Source organism: Chiroxiphia lanceolata, chromosome 2 (genome assembly GCF_009829145.1).
Source record: "Chiroxiphia lanceolata isolate bChiLan1 chromosome 2, bChiLan1.pri, whole genome shotgun sequence".
Classification (NCBI taxonomy): Eukaryota; Metazoa; Chordata; class Aves; order Passeriformes; family Pipridae; genus Chiroxiphia; species Chiroxiphia lanceolata.
This window is the reverse complement of record NC_045638.1, coordinates 69,050,318-69,072,023: the sequence shown is the minus strand read 5'-3', so window position 1 is coordinate 69,072,023 and position 21,706 is coordinate 69,050,318. Positions and strand designations below refer to the sequence as shown.

The following is a 21,706-nucleotide window of genomic DNA, read 5'->3' as shown; positions in this document are numbered from 1 at the left end:
CGGCCGCAGCCGCGGTCGCGGTCCCGGTCCCCGGTCCCGGCACACGTGCGCCGTGGCCGCCCCCTCCTTCCAAACTCCGCTCCCGTCTGCCGCCTTTCGCTGCATTAAAAAAAAAAAAAAAAAAAAAAAAAAGGCGCAATGTATTAATGATGTTAAATCCTCTATTACGGCAGCGTGCGGGTTTTCCAGCAGCAGCATTTCGCGCGGTGCCTTTGTATGAACGTGGTCAGATTTAGTAGTTAAGCCAATTGCTCTGAAATCCCTGGAGGGAGCAGCAGTCCCAGCCCGTAGCCTTCCCGACACACAGTGGAGGGTTTTACCCCTTCCGAGGATATCGGAGAATCCCGTTATTTCAAGAACGTTAGTTTCCATGTAAGAAAATACAGCGCATTTTGTAAACATTCTGACTGCTGAAATGGAAGTTAATGCTTATTTTCGGGGGGGGGGGGGAAAGAGGGGGTGGAGGTGGAAATAGTCACGGACTCGAAGACTTGGTTCCTGGGAAAGCTGTTTCTTTCTGAAGTCATTTACTAGTATCAATGCCCCAGCGCCGCCCCCCTCCCCCTTCCCCTCCCCTCCGTGAAAACCTGCAGCCCAGCCGCAATAGATCAGGGGTGCGTGACTTGAGCGGAAACCTTTGCGTGGCTTTTTCCTCGCGGGAACGGCGCAGGGGCTGCCACGGGGGGAGGAGGGCAGACAGAAGGGACGTGTCTAACAGGGCGCTCCTCTCGTCTGCATCTCTTTTTATTCTTATCACTCTTACTTTATTTCTTTGCTATTGCACTGGAAAATGTTGGCAGAGAGGAAATAGGGGAGTACTTTTACAAAGGGTTTGTTTTTTTTTTAATGCAGAAATATCATAAATAATTTCCAAGAAAATTCCTCGTCTGAATGTTTGCAATAAGGTGATTTTTCTTTGGCGAATAATTTGTCAAACTCGGGACGTTCTTCTCAGTGCTGGGGTAAAAAGTTTCTGTCAGAATCTCTGATATAACGATTTCCCTAAAGTGCACCCCCTGGAAATAGTTGCTAATGGATGTTACATAGGCGATCGGCCTCTTTCAGCACTTGTTGACTGTTAGGATCCTAATCAAAATTCGCGTTGTTTTTCTGAGTTTTGATTTAAAAGCCGCTTTAAAGAAATGCATCCTGAGAGGGACCGGGCGGTGCGATACGGACGGGCGGGTTCGGATCGCTTGTAGTTTTGTCGGCACGCACATGTTATTCCCTCTGAATGCCCTGGGAGCTCAGGGACTTGATTTCTGAGAGTGCAACTGGCAATCTTACCACATTCGTAACGGATTTGTAGGTCAGAAGTAATATTGTTGTTCATTTTATTGGTGCCGGCTTTCACCTATAAATTTTATTTTCTTCTTTATTAGTACCTGTACCAAATTGCTAGTTTTATCAGACTCACTGCTTACTCAATACACTGCTTCATGGATATGTTGTGTGTCCTCAGCTTTGTTTGAACCCGAACAGAAACAAATCAGCACCGCATAGTAAACCCTTCAAAACCAGATTTGTTTCCTGACAGCTGAAAAACTGTAATTACATTTAATAACCACGTTGGTGAATGACAGTTGCTGATGGTCACCTGGAGCTAAATTATAATATGTTTGTATCACGAATATTTCCCTATTCTATGAAACTATTCAAAATGCAAAATCAGGCGCCTGCCCTTAAGTTTTCGCTTTGCAGGATTTAAGCAACTGTCCACAGAAAGGCAAAATCCCCTAAACATAGCTGCCTTTGGTTTTTCAAGTAGAAAACTTGACCTGATATTGAAACACTTACCCATATGTATTTTACTTCATTTATTAGCTTGTAATTAAATAAATCAGCAACAGAAATTAAAATCTAAATCACAAAAGGTAATTATCCAGTGTATTTCAAGTGCATTTTCAAATATATAATTCCAATATTCAAGCATTATTATATAAGCAGAATCCAAATTTCTTTTGAATATATTTAAATAACATTTCAAGTATATTTATGGAATGTTAGAAATAGAACAAGCAATATATATGAAACGAAAAATGTAAACTTGTTAAGTTCAGACACTTCAAAAGACAATTAACAAAAGTACTGTGATAAAATCTACCTTTTTAAATGGTATCTTCTCTTTAGCAGAAAACGTCCTTGAAGTATCCAAAATGGCAATTTAACTTCTGTTCACCAAATCACAAAACACCAACATCCACAATTTCAAAGACAATGTGAGATCACAATATTTGATACAAATTAAAAGGTACATTAGGGTTTGTTCAGGTGGCATATCCAAATAGCATTTACTCACAGAGGGTTTACATAAAAATACCGGGGTTTGTTATAATCCGTTGGTACCATTTTTAGGCAGAATGGTCACAATCGTGTTAAATTACGGCCAATTCTCTTTTCCAGGTAATGCTTTCCTTTTTTCTTATTTTTTTTCCTTCACCCCCTCCCTCCCCCGGGAAACTACAAAACTGTGAAGAAGAAGAACGATGCTTGCTGTTCTCATTTACTTTCTTTTTTTCTTTGTGAAGAGCCTAAGCTATATTCCTTTTTAAAAAAGAATATTATTTGCATTGTCAGGTGGAAATATTTGACTTTTCGAATAGGCAGCCTAAACTTCGTCGGGAAATTAGCAGATTTATCGGTCAGGCCGGTTTTATAGTTACCCTCTAAAGTTTCTCCAAACTTTTCGGGTTGGTTAGTATTTCCCTGGCCAGTCGCCACGTTTGTTTGGCTGCATTTTCCAGGGCCGAGTGAGGTTTGCCCTGAAAGAGGTCTAAGTTGGGCAAGAAGTAGTGGGGGCACCTCCTGCACTGAAGGCAGGAGATGAGCTGCAGTAAAATCCCGTTGAGCCGGTCCCCCAGGCATGACTCGTCCCAGTCCGATTCGCGGGGATGCTTTTCGCATTCGTAGGAAACCAGAGTCTTCATGTGATAATTATTCAGGGGCTGGCCCGGCAGCTCAAGGTGACGGTCCCGTAAGGTTTTGAGGATGGAGAGGCATTTCTTCCTGCAGCCGCCCATCTGCAGTCTGTTCTCGGCTTCTGCGAACTGCAGCACCCAGGCATCGCTCTCGGCCGAGCTCTGCTTGCCGGCCAGAGAGTGGCACTCCTTGGACAAGAGGTTGAAGCCTTCCGCCTTGACCTCCGCCACCCGATTGGGTCCTGGCCAGGGGATGTGGGGAAGCGGCCAGTGGGCAGCACTCCGCGGCCAGATCCCTGTGCACTTGAAAGCCGGAGTGATCTGCACGACGTACCGATCCCTGATCCTCAGCTTCACTTCGCTGGTGTCCGCCACCATCTTTACTACGTCTCTGTAACTGCACTTATCCACGGCTTGAGCCACCAGAGTCTGGAATCTGGACCGGATTTTGCGAGCGGAGAGGTAGCCAGACGCCGTGATGAACTCCACCCAGAGGGACATGCTCCTCTTGCGGCCGTCGCTTAACTTTAACACAGCGCAGCCCGGCAAGGAGCCGTCGTCCACGAAGTTGAAAACCCCCATTTGGTTCAGATACAGCACGACTTCAAACTCCGTGGGGGAGATGACTTCCAGCCCCTCGTAGCGATTGTCCATCTCGTTCAAGGAACTGATGAAACGAGGCTCCTGCACCTCCACCTCCTTCAGCACGTCCGACACCACTTTGCAGACCTCTCGGATCGTTTTGGCGATGGCAGCTTTCCTGGCTTGGCATTTCTCATTGTAGTATTTATTCAAATGATACACCAGCTTGGCCTGGGCCGCGATCATGTTGGGGCAGAGATCCGGATTGTATACCGGAGTCTCGCAATAGGCTGTGGGATCCAATGCGGCTGCTAAGGCTGGAGCCAACTTCAGAGGAGAAACAGGCTGCCGCACTCTGAAATGTAACAAATGTTTTTTCAAAATGCGCCGGGGCTGCTGCTCCTCAGATGCTCTCTTCCTGCTTTTTTAGATCAGCCGTCTTGAAGTGTGTGTGGCGGGGAGGGAGGGAGGGGGGAGCGGGCGGGGGACTGGAGGGGGCGATATTTTTCCTTCCCCTTTTTTTAAAGGGTCCGTGAGAGAGAGGAAAGCATCGAGAGCGGCACCTTTCCCAGCAGCAAGAAAAAACAAAAGTTGCACTGAGACACAGCAAGGCTTCCAGTAGTCAAAATAATAAAACCTCTTCGTATTTATTTATGTTTTCCCGTAGTAATCACCGTGTGTATGCAGGGCGGTTAATCAGCTGGTGGAAAAAAAGTGCCGTGTGTGTATGTCAGAAGAAGCTGGCTCTTGGTTTGTATAAGAGCCCAGATGCACTCGTGTGGAAATTATAAAGGCAGGGCCAGGCAGGCGGGCGGCCAATCGCCACTGGGCTCGTCACTGCAGCCTCTTTCAGCTCAAACGCGGCTAATTAATCCCACTCTAGGAGATAGATATGTATACACAGCCACACGCACACACACACGCACACGCAGGCACATATAGGAAGGTAGAAGGTTACTGGCTGAAAAACCTCCCCGGTCCTCTGTACGCTCGGAAATCAAGAGAAATCGCTCTCCTTTGGGCGTAACTTGAAGGGTATTAACGTTTCGAAAGGACTTGGCAAAACTGTGCCGCTCCGCACTGAATCCCTGCGTGCCTCCCCATGGCCGGGACGTGAATGCAGGTGTATTAATGGGCATCCATCAACTAGGGAGCTACAGACTGGGCTGGCTCCGGCAGGAGCACAGGCGTAAATTCATTAACTCCCACTTGGCGTCACATCATGCTGTCCTTTTGCTCCTGATAGTTGTCTGTAACTGCAAGCGAGAAGTTGTTGTGTTTGTTTGGGTTTTTTCTTTTTTTCTTTTTTTTTTCTCTCGTGAACCGGCCAGTGAACAGGGCAGCGGATTCACGGTTAATTTAGTGTTCTTTGGAATAAAATATTACGCAGAAGTCCACGATTTGTATTGTTTTAAAAGATCTTCTGACGGGCTCTAATCGATTTTGAAGTTTAATGCATTTCGGCATTGTCTCTGCCTTGCTTTTTGTATTTGTACCTTATGAAGGGAGAATCAATCGCTAAACGTATCTGTCAGGTCTTTTTCACGTTCCCTCCAGAAATCAAGTAGCAGATACTGACGGTAAATCTCATTTGCCAATTCTTAGCTTCGTTTTTTGTATTCTGTATTGCGCTCTGATATGTTGTGAAGAGTGGATGTTCAACGGCTTTTTGAGACTCAGTATTTATTAATTTCAAACCTGGAGGATTTATCGTATAGCGAGCTCTTCTAGCAAGCTGCGCTTAGTAAATGTGCACACGGGAGGCACGCTAGAGACTGCAAACATGCTGGCTTGCTTGTCTGACAGTTTGGGGTTTCGCCTGTGTGATGTGTAATTAGCAAATTTCCCTTTCGGTACTTTAGGTGTTTGTAATCGGGACCTTTATTTGTAAATAAACTGGAGTTGTAAACTCCTCTGCTTCACAGCGTTTACTGAGCTTCACTTCAAGAGAACCCTAAATTTTATATATATATATTTAAGAAAAAAAAGCAAAACAGCAAAGCTTTTGATCGCTTGGAATCTTTAGTCTACTGACCGATTACCAATTCCTAAAGTAACTGTCACAGGTACATCCGTCGCTGAGGAAAAGTCATGCCACAAGGAACATTTCGTGATATTTATTCAGCGTATGAATGCGACCAACTTTATTGCACATAGCGGAGAATTTGTGACTGTGAGCTTGGCTCCCTCGGTCTGGCGGTTGTGTGGGTGTTCCTGTGCCGCTCCAGAGGAGGAAGCTGACCGGAATCTTTTCCTGCCCATGAGTAGAGCAGGGCTGGGGCTGTCGCTGAAAAGCTGCAGGTGACAGGTCGTCCCGAAGAAGCTTTTCCTCTTCCCGGCCGCAGCCCCTAAGCCGCCGGGAGAAGGGCGACCACTCTCTGGCTGTTTCGGGTGGAGAGGAGGTAGTTTCGTCCCGAGTTTTCTCCCTTCTACGTATAGTGTCCCGTCCAGGCGCCGGGCGGGACACGCGTGCCTCCCCTCGGCCGTGGCGGGTCGGGCAGTGGAAGCAGCCCCGGTCCCGGTTGCTCCGGAGCGGCCGCCGAGGAGCGCGGCCGCCGCCGCACCCGAGGTCCGGGACGGCCGCCTCCCTCCTTCTCTCCCTCCTCCCCTGCGGGGCGTGAGTGGCCGCCGGGCTGTGGACTCCCGGGGGCCGGCTGCCCTCGCCTTCCCGGAGCAGGCACTTAGAGAGGTCTGGGCCGGCTCCGCGGGGACAGGCGGGCGCCTCCCCACCGCTCTTACCGGCGGCTGCCCCCGGCTGCTCGGGGAACCTGCCGCGGCGGGGGCGGAGGTCTGCCCTCTTCCTCCTTCCGCTGGCTCGGCAGCACCGCCGCGGGCCCCGTCGGCGGGCAGGCAGGGGGAGGCACCTCGCCAGCCCGGCACATCCCGCCCCGCTGCCCCGAGGATGGGGCCCGGCACGACCCCAGCCCGCCCCCCGGGGCCGGGGGCGATGCCGGTCGCGCCCTGCCCTCAGACACGGGGCGGTGTTGGCAGCAGCGGGGCGCGGCCCGCCTGTGCGGGGGAAGGAAAAGCGATCAAGTTGGGACCAACTCCGACGGGCGGGTTTCGAGGACCGACTGGTGCGAGGGAAAGCCCGCTGCGGACGCGTTCCTGGCCCCAGTTCTCGCCCTGGGCGGCGGCCGCTGGGACCCAGAGCCCTCCGGCTCGAAACCTCCGGCGCTGCCTTGTCGGGGGCGACTTCTTTGGGATGTAAATGTTAAAGAGCCCCTTTCCCGCGGGGTCACAGACCAACGCCGGGTAAAACCGAAAGTTACAGCGGGCGGACAAAAGGTTATCCCTCGCCGAGGGAACAGCCCTTTCCTGTGGAGGGAGCACGCCTCAACTTCCCAGCGTTGCGGCCGCCTCAGAGCTGCACTTTAGCGATGGGAATGTTCTGGGCCAGGTTTTTCTTATTTTTGCCCCGTGGGTTTTAGTTTGGTAATTTCAGTTGCTAAAGGCAAAAGTGGAAAGGTCGTACCTTTAAGTTGTCAGAAGTCGTAATATTCATAATGCGGCAAAATTAATTTAAATAAAAATTACATTTTATATCCTGAATCACAGCTTTCAATGTGTAATGCTAAGATTAAGCTCTGATGTCAAGTAACACAGGTTATACATGTTTACTGTATCTTGGTGGCTGTGGGAAATATTAGCTTTAGCCGTGGCTAAAGATCTTTAGCACTGAAGGTCACCCTTCACTACAGCATTTCATTTCACACATACACAACAAACATTTGATAGTTGAAAATTTGTGGATTTAGGCGTCGCTGACACCAGTCAACCACTGAAATGTGACTGTTAAGTTGACCCGGTCGTTTAACAAGAGAAGTCGTCAGTGGCTTGATTGAAATGATGCTGAAAATTATTATCTGTATTATATATATGATATAAAAAATTTGGTATTTTTCAAAGCTTCTGACCACTTACTGCAGTTAATTTTTCTCTGTAGTTATTCATGTGTTCTTTGTAAACTATAAAAGGAACACCTTTTCAGCACTGAATTTTATTTTTATTGAGTTTATTGACTAACGTGTTGTTTTGGAAAACTGGGATTAAAATCATCTCATTAAAGTGATGATTGATCATTTGTCATGATAATGGTACCATATGATATTGGTGACTTACCAAATTGCTGTTTTCTGGATATTTCCCCTAATTAGGGGGTACTATAATAGTATTTGTTGAACTCTGCTTATTATTTCAAATCTTTCAAACTACAGTGCCTTCTCGTGTAGCGCTCACGTTAGCCAAAAAGCCAAATGGTATTGAAAATCTTTGGCTATGGGTACTCGCCCACATCCCCAAAATGCAATTTGGAAGAAGAAAAAAAAAAAAAGAAAAAAAAAGAAAGTTGCCATGCGTACAAATTTAACTAATAATTTCATATGGTGAAAAGTGTGAGTTAAAATGCAGATACAAAGGGCTTGCATGGATATCACTTTATATTTCTTATTATATAGTGATAGTTCTTCCACACACAACTGCTTATGAATTTTAAAGTTTTATTTTTAATATCTGCCTATTGCACTAGGGAGGTAGGAAGAAAAAGAATGAAGCTGAGTTGATTAAATTATTTATCCTTACTGCTGAAGTGAGTTTGAAGGCTCATTGAATGTATCTGATTTCTTGGCTCCTCTTTCTTCCCTTCCCCCCCTCAGTTCTTCCTGGTTATTTCATCCATATCATCCTGCCAGCAACAATAAATTCACTTTTTTTTTTTTTTTCAAGTAAGAAGAGACAGATATTTGTGCCAGGTTTGCTATATGTGTCACATTATATAAAATAGGCAGCATAATTTTTTTGTGATAGAAGTTGATGGTACCTGCAATTTTCTATATTCTTATTTTGTAGTTTACTTTTTGCCTCCACTTTCACATTTAGGAACAAATGAAAAGCTAAGTTGCGATAATGTTCGCAAAAGTGCAATTTTAATGAATTTATACACTTCATTACTTAGATTTGTGGGTATAAATTTCTGTATAGTGTGGTACACAAACATTTTTTCTCTGTTACATACAGTTTTCTGCGATTTTTTTTTTTTAGAACTGACATAGCTTCTTTCAGAGTACTTAATTAACATTCATTAGTGTTAAACTTAACATGTGTATGTATTCTCTTCCTATTAAAACTTAAAAGATAAACATGAAAAGAGTTTGCATTACTGTTGGACTTGGTCATCCCAGGTCTTACGGATGAACTGTTAATGCTTTAAATTCCTCTAATCTGCAATCTGTTAAGAGAAAAACAGTAATTGATTTGTTTTCTTTAAAATCCTATGTCTCGAAAGTAAACATGGAACTTGCACAACTGTAATTTTAGCTAGAACTGCAGAAACGTGCAAGAAGGAAAAAAATGCATTGAATTATTCATTTGGTTCACTTCTCCATCGACTTCTCCAAAGCCAGACATTCCATAAAGTACAACATTTTATTTAAGCAGTCCAGCATTGGTGTTTTGTGTTTTTTTTTTTTTTTTTTTTTTAAAGATCTCTAGCTTGAGAATGTTCTTTTTTGCTGAACTGCTGAAGGAGTGTGGAATGAGTGGGGATTAGTGCCTTTTAATCTACTACATCTGTAGTGGGTCATCCAACACTGCCGAACTCTCATTACTCTCATGCTATATATGATTAAATGACTGCAAATATTGAACACTGACCTTGAAAATAAAGCTTTATGTGTTGGATGAGCAGCTTCCAAAGGCTTCACATCTAAACTAACCTTTCCCCTTGGTAACTTCTGGTCCTGCAATATGTTGTCTGAGAGAGGACTAGAGTGATAGAAAAAGTGAGTCAAAATTGAAGTGTGGGAACATTTGAAATGCATCATTATATAAACTATGGCGTCCTCAACTTGTTAATATTTTAGGAGTAACGCAACAACTCGTTAGCCCAGTCAAAATGGGAGAGTGATATGTCTTGAACACACTTATCTTTGTGATTGGTGTTTTTCTGTAAGCTGATTTCATGTTGTCTAGCAAACTAAACTACATCATCTTGTAGGGAGCTGCTAGAAATATTGAAATTATCAGAGGATATGTTGCTTAACATCTTTGAACACTAGCCAATATGAAGTTATAAGTAAGCACCATCTCTTTTTATGCATTTGATTATATTATGTGTTTATTGAGAATTTTCATGCTGCCAGTACTTTGGGCATGTTATGTCCCTCTATATCAAAATGAAACTTGTATATATGTATGGTAAATTACCTGTGTAACTAATTTTATCTTGATTTAGCTATAAAAAGACATACCTAATATATTTCAATGCAGACTTCTATTTTTTAATGTAGTGTACAGCTCTCCAATATTTTCTTTCCAAATAATGGTGAAGGGAGGAGTTGAGTGAGTTGGTCATGAGTGATTAATACATTTCATTGAACCTTATGAAGGCCCTGATCCTGCCCGTGCACACGTGGTTAATGAAACATTCAGCTGTTTCTGGTGAGGTCATGGTCACTTTTAGGCTCATAGTGAAGTGCACAGGCAGCTATTTGCAGGATCAGGGCCAAAGCAGAGTGACAATTGAGGTTAACCTTTGTAGAGGATCAAATACAGTGAGCCTCTACAATATCTAATACATCAAATACACACATTTGTGAGGAAATACGTTTTTGGCTCAGTATCTACACTTCTGTCAAGCAGCACTTCCCTATTAATTTCATTATGTTTTAGCCATATTGTTCAATTAGCCTCTTGAGAAAGGATGGTGCTATTTTGTCCATGCTCCCACAAAAATGCCTTCCCTAACCCACTCTAAAGCCCTTACAAGAAGGGTGGGATTATTCAGAGAAATGAGTGAAAGAATATACTTTCAAAAATTCCATTAAAACTATATTTTTCATGTACTTCCACATATTTGGGACTATTTATATAACTCCCCAAACCTACAGAATCTTTTAACAGTCTTAAATGTCAGCATCGTACTTGCTAAAAACACTTATTGTTCCTAAAAATATCCTAAAACACAATGAAATTAACAGGGAAGTGCTACTGTAATATAAACATGTCAACCAACTTATTATTTAAGGAAGAAGAGGTGAGATCTGTTATGAAAAACTTGATGCTTAGATCTTTTGACCTTTGAAATATTTTCCTACCACCACTCTGAACTTTCTTTTTTTACTGGTGGAACATTGTCATTGTGTAGACCACAATATTTTACCTAGGAGAAACTTGCATTTCTTATTAGGAGCAGCAAATAAGTCCAGGGGTCTTCTTACTTGAATTTGAAAATTTATCCTAGATCACCTACTATCCTTCCTACTTTTCCCTACCAGTTTTTTAGGCCAGCTCTAGGACAGCATATACAGAACTAGATCCTTTGTGGCATAATGCTGGTGTTCCTGAAATGAAAAAGACTATAGAAATAGCATGTAGTCTTGTAATTTCATAAATATACAATGAAATTGTTGAAAGAGAAATATTAGCATATGGAAATATCTGTTTATCTGAAGGGAATAATGCTATCAATTTTTGTGATAGTTGAAATAAACTGTGCCTTTCAGGCATGTTATCATTTATAATAAATTAGTGCCATTGAAAAGAAGAAAAAAATTATGGTGTATCTGTCAGGGTACTGACAATGTTTTCTCTTAAGTCTTAGTTTTAGATGAGGCAATACTGATTTTAATGAGGTTATGCAGTGTGTACAGGCCTACTAAGAGAGAAGTTACTGTGATAAACATGATCACGTGTTATTTTCAGTATATGTTTTACCATCTCTATTTCTTGTTTTCATCTGCAAATTATTTTCAGGAATGAACTGGCTAATTTTGGCTTCTTTTTTAAAAAAATAACCTTATCAAAAAGAAACAATAAGTTCAGAACTCTTACTAGCCCACTGAATCACTAGTATATGGCATATGCTAGGATGTGCTATAATGCTTGCCATTTTCAGCTACGCTTCAAGACATTGCTTCTTTAAGTAGGTAAAAAATGACAGCAAATATGTTGGACAACAGTTTTCTCATTATATTCTGTGAGTACATTCATTATATTTTATTAGTCTTTAACTGTAAAGATGAAATAATATAACCATTTGTCTTGGCAAGCCCATTATTTATAATCTCTACATTAGAAAACTGCATGGATCTGCGTGGATGTTTTTTTCTACATGTAGTATTCAGATTTTTGACATAAGGGATGAGAAAAAACTTTTCAGGTTAAATCCATAGCTAACCTAATCTACTCTTCGTAGGCAAACTGTATCTCAATGGGGTAAAAAAAGTCTTCTCTCCCTCACTCCAGCCTCTCCACCCCCCCAAAATTCAGTTCTTCATTTGTTTTGTTCACCACGCTGCATTAACACAGTTTTCCCTTGTGTGCATCTGCCAGTGTACAATTTAGCCACGGGCATCTGTAGACCTTGTGGTGATCAGTATTGCAGGCAAAAGCCATATGTGTTTAAATAAAAAAAAATCTCTTTATTTCATTTGCTGTTTTAACTGGATGGATAACTTCTGTGCCTCAAGACAGAGGAAGAGAAAATACAGAAATAATTAATTGCCTCTATTCTTGAGGCAGTTTCATTTTCCCTCTCCAATATGGAATGCTTGTCAGCTTCCCTGATAAATGACTGCATGTATTTGCATAGATTTTACATTAACACAAAAATTAGTTTTATTTGTGAAAAACTATTTTACATAATAATGCAAAATCTAGCATTATGGATTATGTTTCCAAATTTGAGAGGCTGTGGAGAAATAAGGGTTTTTTCTTGTTTGCTTTTTAAAATTCTCTTTGATTTGTGTGGATTGGTTGTTTTTGTGGTTTTTTGTTTCATGTCAAGGCATATTAATTTCTAGCTTTGTATTTTGTTTTTGTAAAAACAACCAAATCAGGGTCTCTTAATGTTTACAAACCATTTATTCAGTCTTTCATAGATTGGATAATTTATGGTGGTATGAAAACAACTTCTTTCCTAAACCTCTACATATTCCACGTATTAAATACACTCTTAATTATGGATACATTTGCAAAATCTCATGAAACTGTTTTGAAAAAACCGCTGCATCAAACTTAGCTGTTAGATACACTATTAGAATATACTTTAAATTTCTAAAGCTGCTATTAAAACAGTGCTCCATCAGGTATTCTTTCAAACCATTAATGTACTGCATTTGGGTGTATGTCAGTGTAGGACTGGTTTTTTCCCTATATCTAATAACCTGTCTGTTTTAAGCAATTAGGCACTCCTGGATTGGAGTGACAGTACTATACCTCTAGTTAAAAACTGTGTTTTATTCACGATTTGTCATGTCCGTAAATAAAACTTATGAATCAATCAGTCTGAAATATCTGTGAGGGGAAAATATACTGCCCTAATTTTGAGCCAATTGTACTTATTTTCAAGTGACACAAATTGGATGTTTGTTCATGTGATAAACACGGTGTCTTGTTGTCTAAAGACCACTGCTAATTGTATATCAGCTAGTTCTCCAGGCTGAAGAAAATACAGATGCATTCACTGCTGTTATTTCATGCTCTGTAACAAGAAGAAAATATTACTCCTTATGAAGCATAGTATACTTGATGGCAACTTAAGGTAAAAGAGTGCCTTTGCCACTTCTTAAATCTGGGACACCCTAGGTGCCAGCTGTCACTGCTCAGCTAATGATGACAAATGCCCCTCTCTATGCAGATTGCAGAGCTTGCAGGCTGCTATGAAAGGCAGTCAGATTACCTTTCTTCAGATAGTAACTTAACCTTTTAAACTCAAGTGTCAGAATGAAATTATTAGCTGGGATAGTTTCAATATCTGTTTCTTTAAAAAGGAAAAAGAAAATGAAAATAAAAGAAGGCAGTGACTTCAAATAATACCATAGCAGCTCATATTCACAAATCGTTTTTGCTTCTCTGATGTTTTAAAAATAGGAAATTGCTGCCACTGTGCCTGTGAGCACTCTGTGGAGTTTGCTGGCATTGAATGCTGACCTCTTAGTTGCACTACACAGAAAAGGGGCCAAGTGGGACAAATTCTGTCCTTGCTTACATCCATGCAGTGTTGCTGATGTACAGATCTGACAGATCACAGGTTAACGGATGTTATTTGTAATAGACCTTAATTGATCTTACGTATTTTGGATATACTCAGCTCTCTCCATGACAGTTCATGTTACTACTCTAAGTCTATGAAATTCAGCTACATTTCTCTCTATCAAAATAACTAGGTATTTATTTTGTGGGTAAAAGTAGTTTCACAGAACTCAGTGTCACATGGTTAATATTAAGTTACTAATTTAAATATATTCTACAGTCAGAGTTTTGTAGTTACTTTCTATGTTTTCTTGGAAGTAGCTAACAGATGTGAAGATGTTAAATAGTTCCTTAACAGCGCGTCAGAAACGTAACACAGTATAATCACTGGATATGCCACCTGAAGTGTAGGGTACTTTTCAAGTGTGTGCACATACATCTGTCTGTATTTTTCTGTGAGCCTGTTTCTATGTGTTTATACACTTGAATATGAAAGTAAATAGACGCATCGGCATCCAGATTAATATGTGTACACATGCACTAGCCTACACATGTAACATTCAAACAATATATTTCCATGTATATATTAAAGTACTGACATATATGAGTATGTTTAGCACATTATATTTGCCATTAAATCTGTCTGTACAGTGAGCTGTATATGAATATCAGTTTTCCTTTGAGTTGAACCATATTTTTATTACAGGAAACAGGTACTTACATCAATATTTTTCATGAACAAATCTCCATAGCAGTGGGCAATAATAGAAAACTAAAGAAAAGATGTGGAAAGGCATTTAATGAGATGACCAGGAACACTATGGTATATGCATGCGAACAAGTAAATAATGAGAATAGGAGGAAAAAAATGTGCATTTGTTATGAGATTGGAATGTCCTAGACAAAAAGTAATTATTATGATTGGCAGAAAGTACAAGAGGAAGAGAAAAATGTGCAAGTTTACAGAGAAGGCTAAGATGAGATCAATGTTGCGATAACTTTAATGTAGTAGTAGTTCTGTACTAGTCATTAAAGGTAATCTGATCCATGTACAGAATGTTAATTAATATTCTTTTCTCCAGAAAATAATAGATCTGATTGCTGAGATATGCGTTCTCAAAGATCAGTACTTACCTCTTTTGGTAATATGATTTATAAAAGCGAGATGCTGGTTAATATTATATTAGAAATGTTTCCAGTTAAAGTTTGGGGAAGAGTGTTTGGTTTTGCTTATGCATAGGGAAGAGTGTTTGGTTTTGCTTATGCATAAGTATGTTAAATTTAACATCCTGTTTTGTTTTGTTTCGCTTTGTTTTTTTCTGCAAGTCATTATGTTCAAAGTATTTAAAACTATACGTTTTATTATTTTGAGCAAGTGTAGCACAATCTGGGAAATAAAAAAGACAAAGATCCAGTGTTTCATACTCAGCTTTCTCAGCTTGTTGGTTGAATAGGCATCAAATGAAGTCCAATGCCTGTACAAAAGAAATGTTCCTTGTTTGGATTTGCCCCATCTGTGTCATCTGGTGGCTTATGCAATAGGAGGTGTTATCACATGAATCCAAATGCACAAGCCAGTTGTTTTATGGACTCTTTCTGTGCTTGGAGGAGTTTATAAGTTGCCCACTCTATTGTGTGTCACTCCCAGATGACACGTGTGCATTCTGCTGAGCATATTTTGGGGGTAATTATAACTAATGAAGCCTGGTACACAGCTTGTTCACAGAGTGATTTATTCTGCTCCTGTCTGATTCCTGAGAGTTCTGTAAAATGGTTATATTGTGCCCTCCACTTTGGACACGTATGGGAGCATGTGGTATTGAGTCCATCAGAGCAAATTTGCTATTCAGTCTACCACAGACTAATTACAAAGATACTGACTGAGTACATCTGTTTAAAAATATAGACTTGGACTGAAATTGTAAATGGGATCTGTAACTTTAGGGATACTGACTAGAGTATGGCTCTTGTTTAGTCGTTTACTCTTCCCAGACTTACAGTAACCCACTTCGATGTATTGCTGTTAAATAGCTTAGAGTTCCTCTGAGCCCCATAAGTTAAGGTTAGGTTCCTTTCATACCTTTTAGCAAAGCAGATTTTATTATGCAATTTGAGTTCTGATAGGTGGTGATATTTTGTGGAAAGATAGATTTAAAAGTTGGGAAAAAAATACCTTGTAGCTTTGCAGGTTTCATAAAGCAACAACGACCAAAAAAATTATTACTGAAGCCTGAGCGTCAACTTTTATTTAACCTTAGATCTACCATTCTCACCCTAATTTATCTTGACTTACCAGTCTCTCAGAAAAATAAATCCACTGACATTAGTGGGACTCATCCACTATACAAGAAATACATTTGTTTGCCAGGATGATTCTAGAAATCTTTTTTTCCAAAACACAAACATGCCTCTGAAATCACAAAGTAATGGGGCACACAGAAGCTTCAGGCTTTGTCACTTCATCTACCAGATTCACAGCTACCCAAGCAGGCTGGATGTTTTTACAAGTATCTTGGCATCAGTGTTCTGTAGTAATAGTCTTCAATTATGTCTGTCTTCAGTTATATCAGCTTCTCCCATCTTTACCCTTAACTTTGTATCCAGATTTGAAAGACTTTTGCATCTTATTTTTTTCAGTACTTAAACAAAATTTTCTGTCATGGAAAAAAAAAAAAGAGAGAGAGGTTAAAAATTACAGTACTACTTGTAGGAATGGGAGAAGGGATAAATACTTATTTTAGTACACATTTGGTACACATTTTTGTAAGGCTGGAAAATAATTTCTTAGAAAATACAGTTCAGATCCTTCCTACTGACTGCATGAGTAGAAAAATAGTTTTACTGAGAATTAATTATTTTTTTAATTTCTTTTTGTACAAACAACCTGGAGTGTGCTCAAGATGACATTATCAACACTGGGGGTGAGAGTATACCTCTAGCTCCCAGAAGTGCATGGTCATGTTTAGCCAGAGTAGATCTATTCTGTATAATTTTAAACATTTAATAAAATGTTTAACACTAATGGTCCAAACCAAGCACTAGCTAAAATGATGACACTAATTACATAAGATGTAGTTGGGTCAGTGAAGCTTACATGTCATTCATTCTTTTGCGCTGACCAAACTTTTGATGCATGAACTCGTGTCTTAGCTGGCCTCTGAAAGAGTTTGTATCAGAGCAGAGTGTGGCCTTCTGAAAGCTGGGAATTGCAGCTGCAGTTTCATCCCCTGTGCTACTTTCCTTTCTTCTGTAAGCTGCATTCATTTTGTTTCCATTGCTGTGCTACTTTACATGAATTTTGTGACAGGAATTTCTATTTAAATTGCCTTGAACCTAGGAACATTTTCATCCTATGCCATGCCAGACTAGTGAATGTAATATGCTTATCAGGCATGGGTAGATGAAAATAGTTTTAATAGTTTTTCATTTGAGTATTTAGGAAATAGTAGTGAAATAGCACTCATTAGTACCTAAAATGATGAATGGTTAGCAGAAATTTGAAACAAGAAGCTAAGTTGATTTTTGGGCAGTAAATTCTTACCTTGTTAACCTCACCAGTGTTAGCAATAGACTTTCCTTTCTGGTGGTGAGCCGTTACCTTCCCATTACCTGGTAGTCTCCAAGATTTGTGGGGCCTGGCTGCCTAGTTGGACTGTGTGATTTCTAGAAATTCTGAAAAAGTGCTGAGAGAAGAATGTTTGCCATATTCCACATGTGCTGATCAGTCACACAGTGGACATGTCAGACTGCTTGTAAAGCAAACACTGGCGTACTTGAGTTTAGTTAATGTGTAAGGAATTTGAACTCCAACCTCACACTGACCCTGTGGTACTGTATGTGTTGTGCAGTCAAAATTATAGTGATTCCCTTAAAACCTCAATTTTTATATCAATTTAGTGAAGTTTATACAGCTTTGTGGAACAGAAGAAATAAATCACAAACAAGGAAAAGTAAAAAATATGCTCTGCTTGGGTTAGAAAAAAAAGTGACTGGATGGGATGAAGATCAGGGCAAAGATATCAAAGAGAATGAATTTGAAATGGAAGAAATAAAAATTTTCAGGCAAAATTAATTTGAAAATTAGTAAAATTTGTTTCATTTAAGGGACTGAACTGAAAAAAAAAACAAACCAATATAAAAATCCAAAGGTGGAAATCAGAGGACAAATGAGGAAGGAAGAAGTAGTTCTTTGCTTAAACAAGTTTGAAATAAAGTGAAAACATGTGGGGCTTTCTTCATACAATGATAAATAAAATTTCTAAGCAGAAATCCCAACTTTAAAGAATATCTACTAGTGCACCTAAGCACAGTTGGCCCATGTGATGACTCTGATCATTGGTGGGTATGCTGTAAATTGTCAACATTCTGCAGAATTACTCTTGGCTGTTCTTGAACTGAGCCAGCCTCAATGTAGTTCCTGCTTTTGTGGGCAGAAATCATTGCTTTATGAAAGGAAATAACATAGTTCTCCAAGAGCTGCTCTCTAGAGCCCCAGTGACAACAGCAGTCTCTTCATCATCCTTCGCTGATCTTAAAGGTTAACCTGTCCAGAGGCTTATGAAATCTATACAGTAAAGGAAATCTTTTTTATTATGGGAAACAGGATATATTTGAGAAGAGGGAGACAACAGGAAACTCAGAAGTTGTGAGGGAACATGTACAATGAAGTTCATGGCACATCTTTAGGAGTGTAGATAATTATATTGACACCTTGGCTGGTATTTCTTTACCTTCTAAGTTAAGTCCTAAGAGTAGGACTAAACAGGACCTTTGTATATGCACAAACTGCTAAACTTGCTTCTATTGCATGGTATTGTTTGTTCTTAAATTAATGGTACTAAACATGGGCCTTATGAGACTTTCATTCACAGGCCTACATTATTTGCTATTGGTCTTGTTTAATATGTATAGAGTGACACACATTTCCATGTTGCCTTAGAGAAATAAAAACTATGTGATTCTGGCCTCGTTTTACAGTCTAATTTTGGCAAATGCAAGAAACTGTGAAAAAAAAATAGAAAGAAGAGATAGTGGAAAAGGTGAAAAGGTCATAATAAATAAAGATTGCTACTACATTATGTAGGAAGTTTGTATGTCTGACTTTTTCTTAAAGTTGGTATAAAATGGTGTTTCTAAAAGGACAATGATGCAAGAAAGAAGTTCTTTTTAAGGGTTAGGACTGGGAGAAGCAACCATTGAAAGGCAAAGGTAGAAGATGTGAGAATTAGATTTCCATTTGATGTGAGTTTGTTCAGATTGGTTGAGGCTGCTGAGAATTCATTGAGAGGTGTTTGAACAAAATGCAGTGGCTAGTATAGGAGGGAATATTTCACTCTCTCTGTTCCCAGGTGGGTGAGTTGAGGATCATAGGGTAGGCAAACTGCAAAGTAAGCTAAGTGAGCCAAACAGTAGTGGTGTCAAGGTTTCCCAGAAATGCACAGTTCATGGACATAAAACATTCAGCTACAAAATGTATGTGTATATAGGAATGTAGGCTCAATTCACAGCTCAAGAAAACCCAACAAAAAATCTTGTCAACCCCGGGTAGGAGGAGTGTGACATTGGTGTAACATGGTAATATGTTATTTTTTTAGACATGACTGCAGTAATGCGTCACATCACCTTGTTGAAATATCAAGCCTGTAATGGTGCTTTCTCACTCCTTTTGATGCACAGAGTGCTAATATGGCCCTTCAGCTTTACAGGGCGGAGCACTAATGTATCTGGGTCTTCCTTTTGTGTAAGTTTGTGGACTCATTTGTGAAAATTGCCATTTCAGACAAATACTACTATTCCAGTGTTGTGTTTCATTGATACTTGGTGATATATCAGAAAGTTTGCTCAAGTGTTCAATGAAAGACTTTTAGTCATACAGACTGCAAAAGTGTTTGGAGCTCTTCATAAATTTTAAAGTGATAGTCTATCTAGAATACCTTTTAACATACAAGCACCGAATCAGTTATTTATACTCCTTGTTTAAAGGCAGTGTTCTTAATTATGAGTTTTCCTCTCTAACAGCAAAAAGTATAAGCTTTGAGTAGAAGATTTAAATATCTAATTATATTAATCAGACATAAGTCCCCACAAAGACTGAAGTAGAAAATATCTGTACGAGGGGATGACGTTCTGACATAAAAGCTGACTGGTTTTATGGGTTTTGTGTGACCTTAGTGGTAATAATATGTTGCATGTAGGAAGTGGACAGTTTTGCACAACTACAGTTTGTTTTGTTTGGGGTTCTTCTGTTCTTCTGCTTAGGTGACTTGTAGTAAAAGTATGATTTTTTTGTTTTGTTTTGTTTTGTTTTACTATATGAGTGAAGCAAATAAGGTGCAGTGGCTGTAATTCCAGTTATTAAATCCATTCATTTATTAATGTTAATCATTAGATGGTTGTTAATCTGGCTAAAAGGACACACACACAAAAATGGTTTTGTGGTAAGAAAGCTTCTCTGTCTCAAATAAGGGCCACTGGATGTAGAGCTCGGAACAGTACATTTCACAGAAGCGCATAGGATCTGTTTACCTGGTTGAAATTCAAATTGTTTTATTATGGTGTCAATTCTTTGGTTTTGGCAGCACTTCTAAAGTGTCTATACACAAAAGGACTACCACAGTGAATGAATGCTAGTGTTGACACCACCTAACAAGCAGGGATTATGTGTTTACAGAAGAAGTAATATGATAGGTCAAGTATAAGAGGCACTTCTCAAGAGCACTTCACCACATAATGAGTGACTGACTAGAAAGTGCGGAGCTGCCACTCTTTGGCTTCGTTTCAGTGTTGATGCCTGCCTCTCTCCTCCAAAGCCCTCTTGATCATGTTCAGCTGCTCTGTTCTCATGTGGTGAATAATAGTAGAGTAAAGCTGCTTTTCTGTCTCATTTTTCTTGCTAATTTACACATTCAAGCCATTTTTTGTTTGCTATCCTTATTTGCTATTCCCTTTTGTCAAGGCACTGTTCTCTTTTTTGCCTCAGGCCTAGGAACTAATTTGAGCTTCTATAATTACTTCATGTTTTACACCTGTCTGCATATCATGCACTCCTTGTCTCTGTGCTTAAGCTGTATATATTTCCTTGGAAGCAAAAAAAAAAAAAAAAAAAAAAGAAAGAAAGGCTAGTTTTCATACACAAGGAATCCCCAAGTTTCTCCTCTCAGTCTTCCTACAGGAGAAACACAATTAAACTGTTGAGATGTTCTCAGCAATGCAGCTGACCTTTTGGGTTCATGAAGGACAAATGAATGCTGTCTGTTCAGACAGTTTGTGTTAAGACATTGTTGAGCAAAGAGCCCTGAGCTTTGTTCCTCTTGAATGAAGCAATGGTTGTAGTCATTTTAAAATCATTAAGAGCCTGAATGCATGGTATCATTCTACAGTGTTTGCTCTACAGCTGCTCTTCTGCTTTAATAGCAGCTTATTAAATTTGGGTCAAGCACACTCTGAAGAGTATCACAATGAAGAAACTGTTCAAAAAGTTACCTGTTTAAAAAAAAAGGCAATTGATTAGATTTTTAACTTAAGTGACAGCTGCAATTCATTGCATGTTCTTTGTGGTGTCTTGCAGCAAGAGTGGAAGCCTTTTGTAATTTGGTCTTCATTTTGTAAAAGCTTTCTTGAATAATCCAGGGTTGCTTTCCACTCTGAGACCGCCTCAATCCAATTAGGAGTTTAACAAGGGTCAAATTAAGGAGACTTTACACTTCATGTTTGCATCATTAGCCATAAGACTGTTTTGTGTGTGCACGACTGTGTGTCGAGGGAGGAGGGGAGGCCTCAAGATGAGGCAGACACAAAGCTGTCATCCACCATGTGGTGCATCCCGCCACTGAATGAAGGCACAGCAGGCTAGGAACAACATTTCCAGTTGTCTTTTGGGGCTGTCGTCATGTGGATTTCAGCTGGTACATAGCTGTTTGGGGTTACAGGTGCTAGCTAGAGCCGAGGAAGACGAGCGCATTCTGTGTCTAGTCTTTTCTCTACTGGTAGTCTATTGTTATCGGACAAATGACTGGGAAGAGATGAAGTTAGAAATCTCTTGAGCATTCATTATTTTTGATGAGATGACAACTACCCCACTTCCTTGTTCTCACTACTCATGCTGTTTCCTGTTATTTTTTTGAAAACATAATTTTTCTGTGTGTTAAGTGTATCATACAGTGTGAACTTTTTTTATATCAGTAGTCAGCAGGCTTTCGATAATCAGATGTGCGTCTAGAGGACTACAAACATGC

At 40.1% G+C, this 21,706-nt stretch overlaps 2 protein-coding genes across 5 annotated transcripts in view; one reads left to right on the top strand and one right to left on the bottom strand.

Moving 5' to 3' along the window:
• The window catches only part of NBEA (neurobeachin), a 477,681-nt gene that overhangs the window by 325,134 nt on the left and 130,841 nt on the right, over positions 1–21,706 (top strand). The window lies entirely within an intron of this gene.
• Positions 1,803–4,581, bottom strand: MAB21L1 (mab-21 like 1). Its single transcript, XM_032678784.1, has one exon. The coding sequence runs from the start codon at positions 3,744–3,746 to the stop codon at positions 2,667–2,669; it is 1,080 nt and encodes a 359-aa protein (XP_032534675.1). The 5' UTR covers positions 3,747–4,581; the 3' UTR covers positions 1,803–2,666.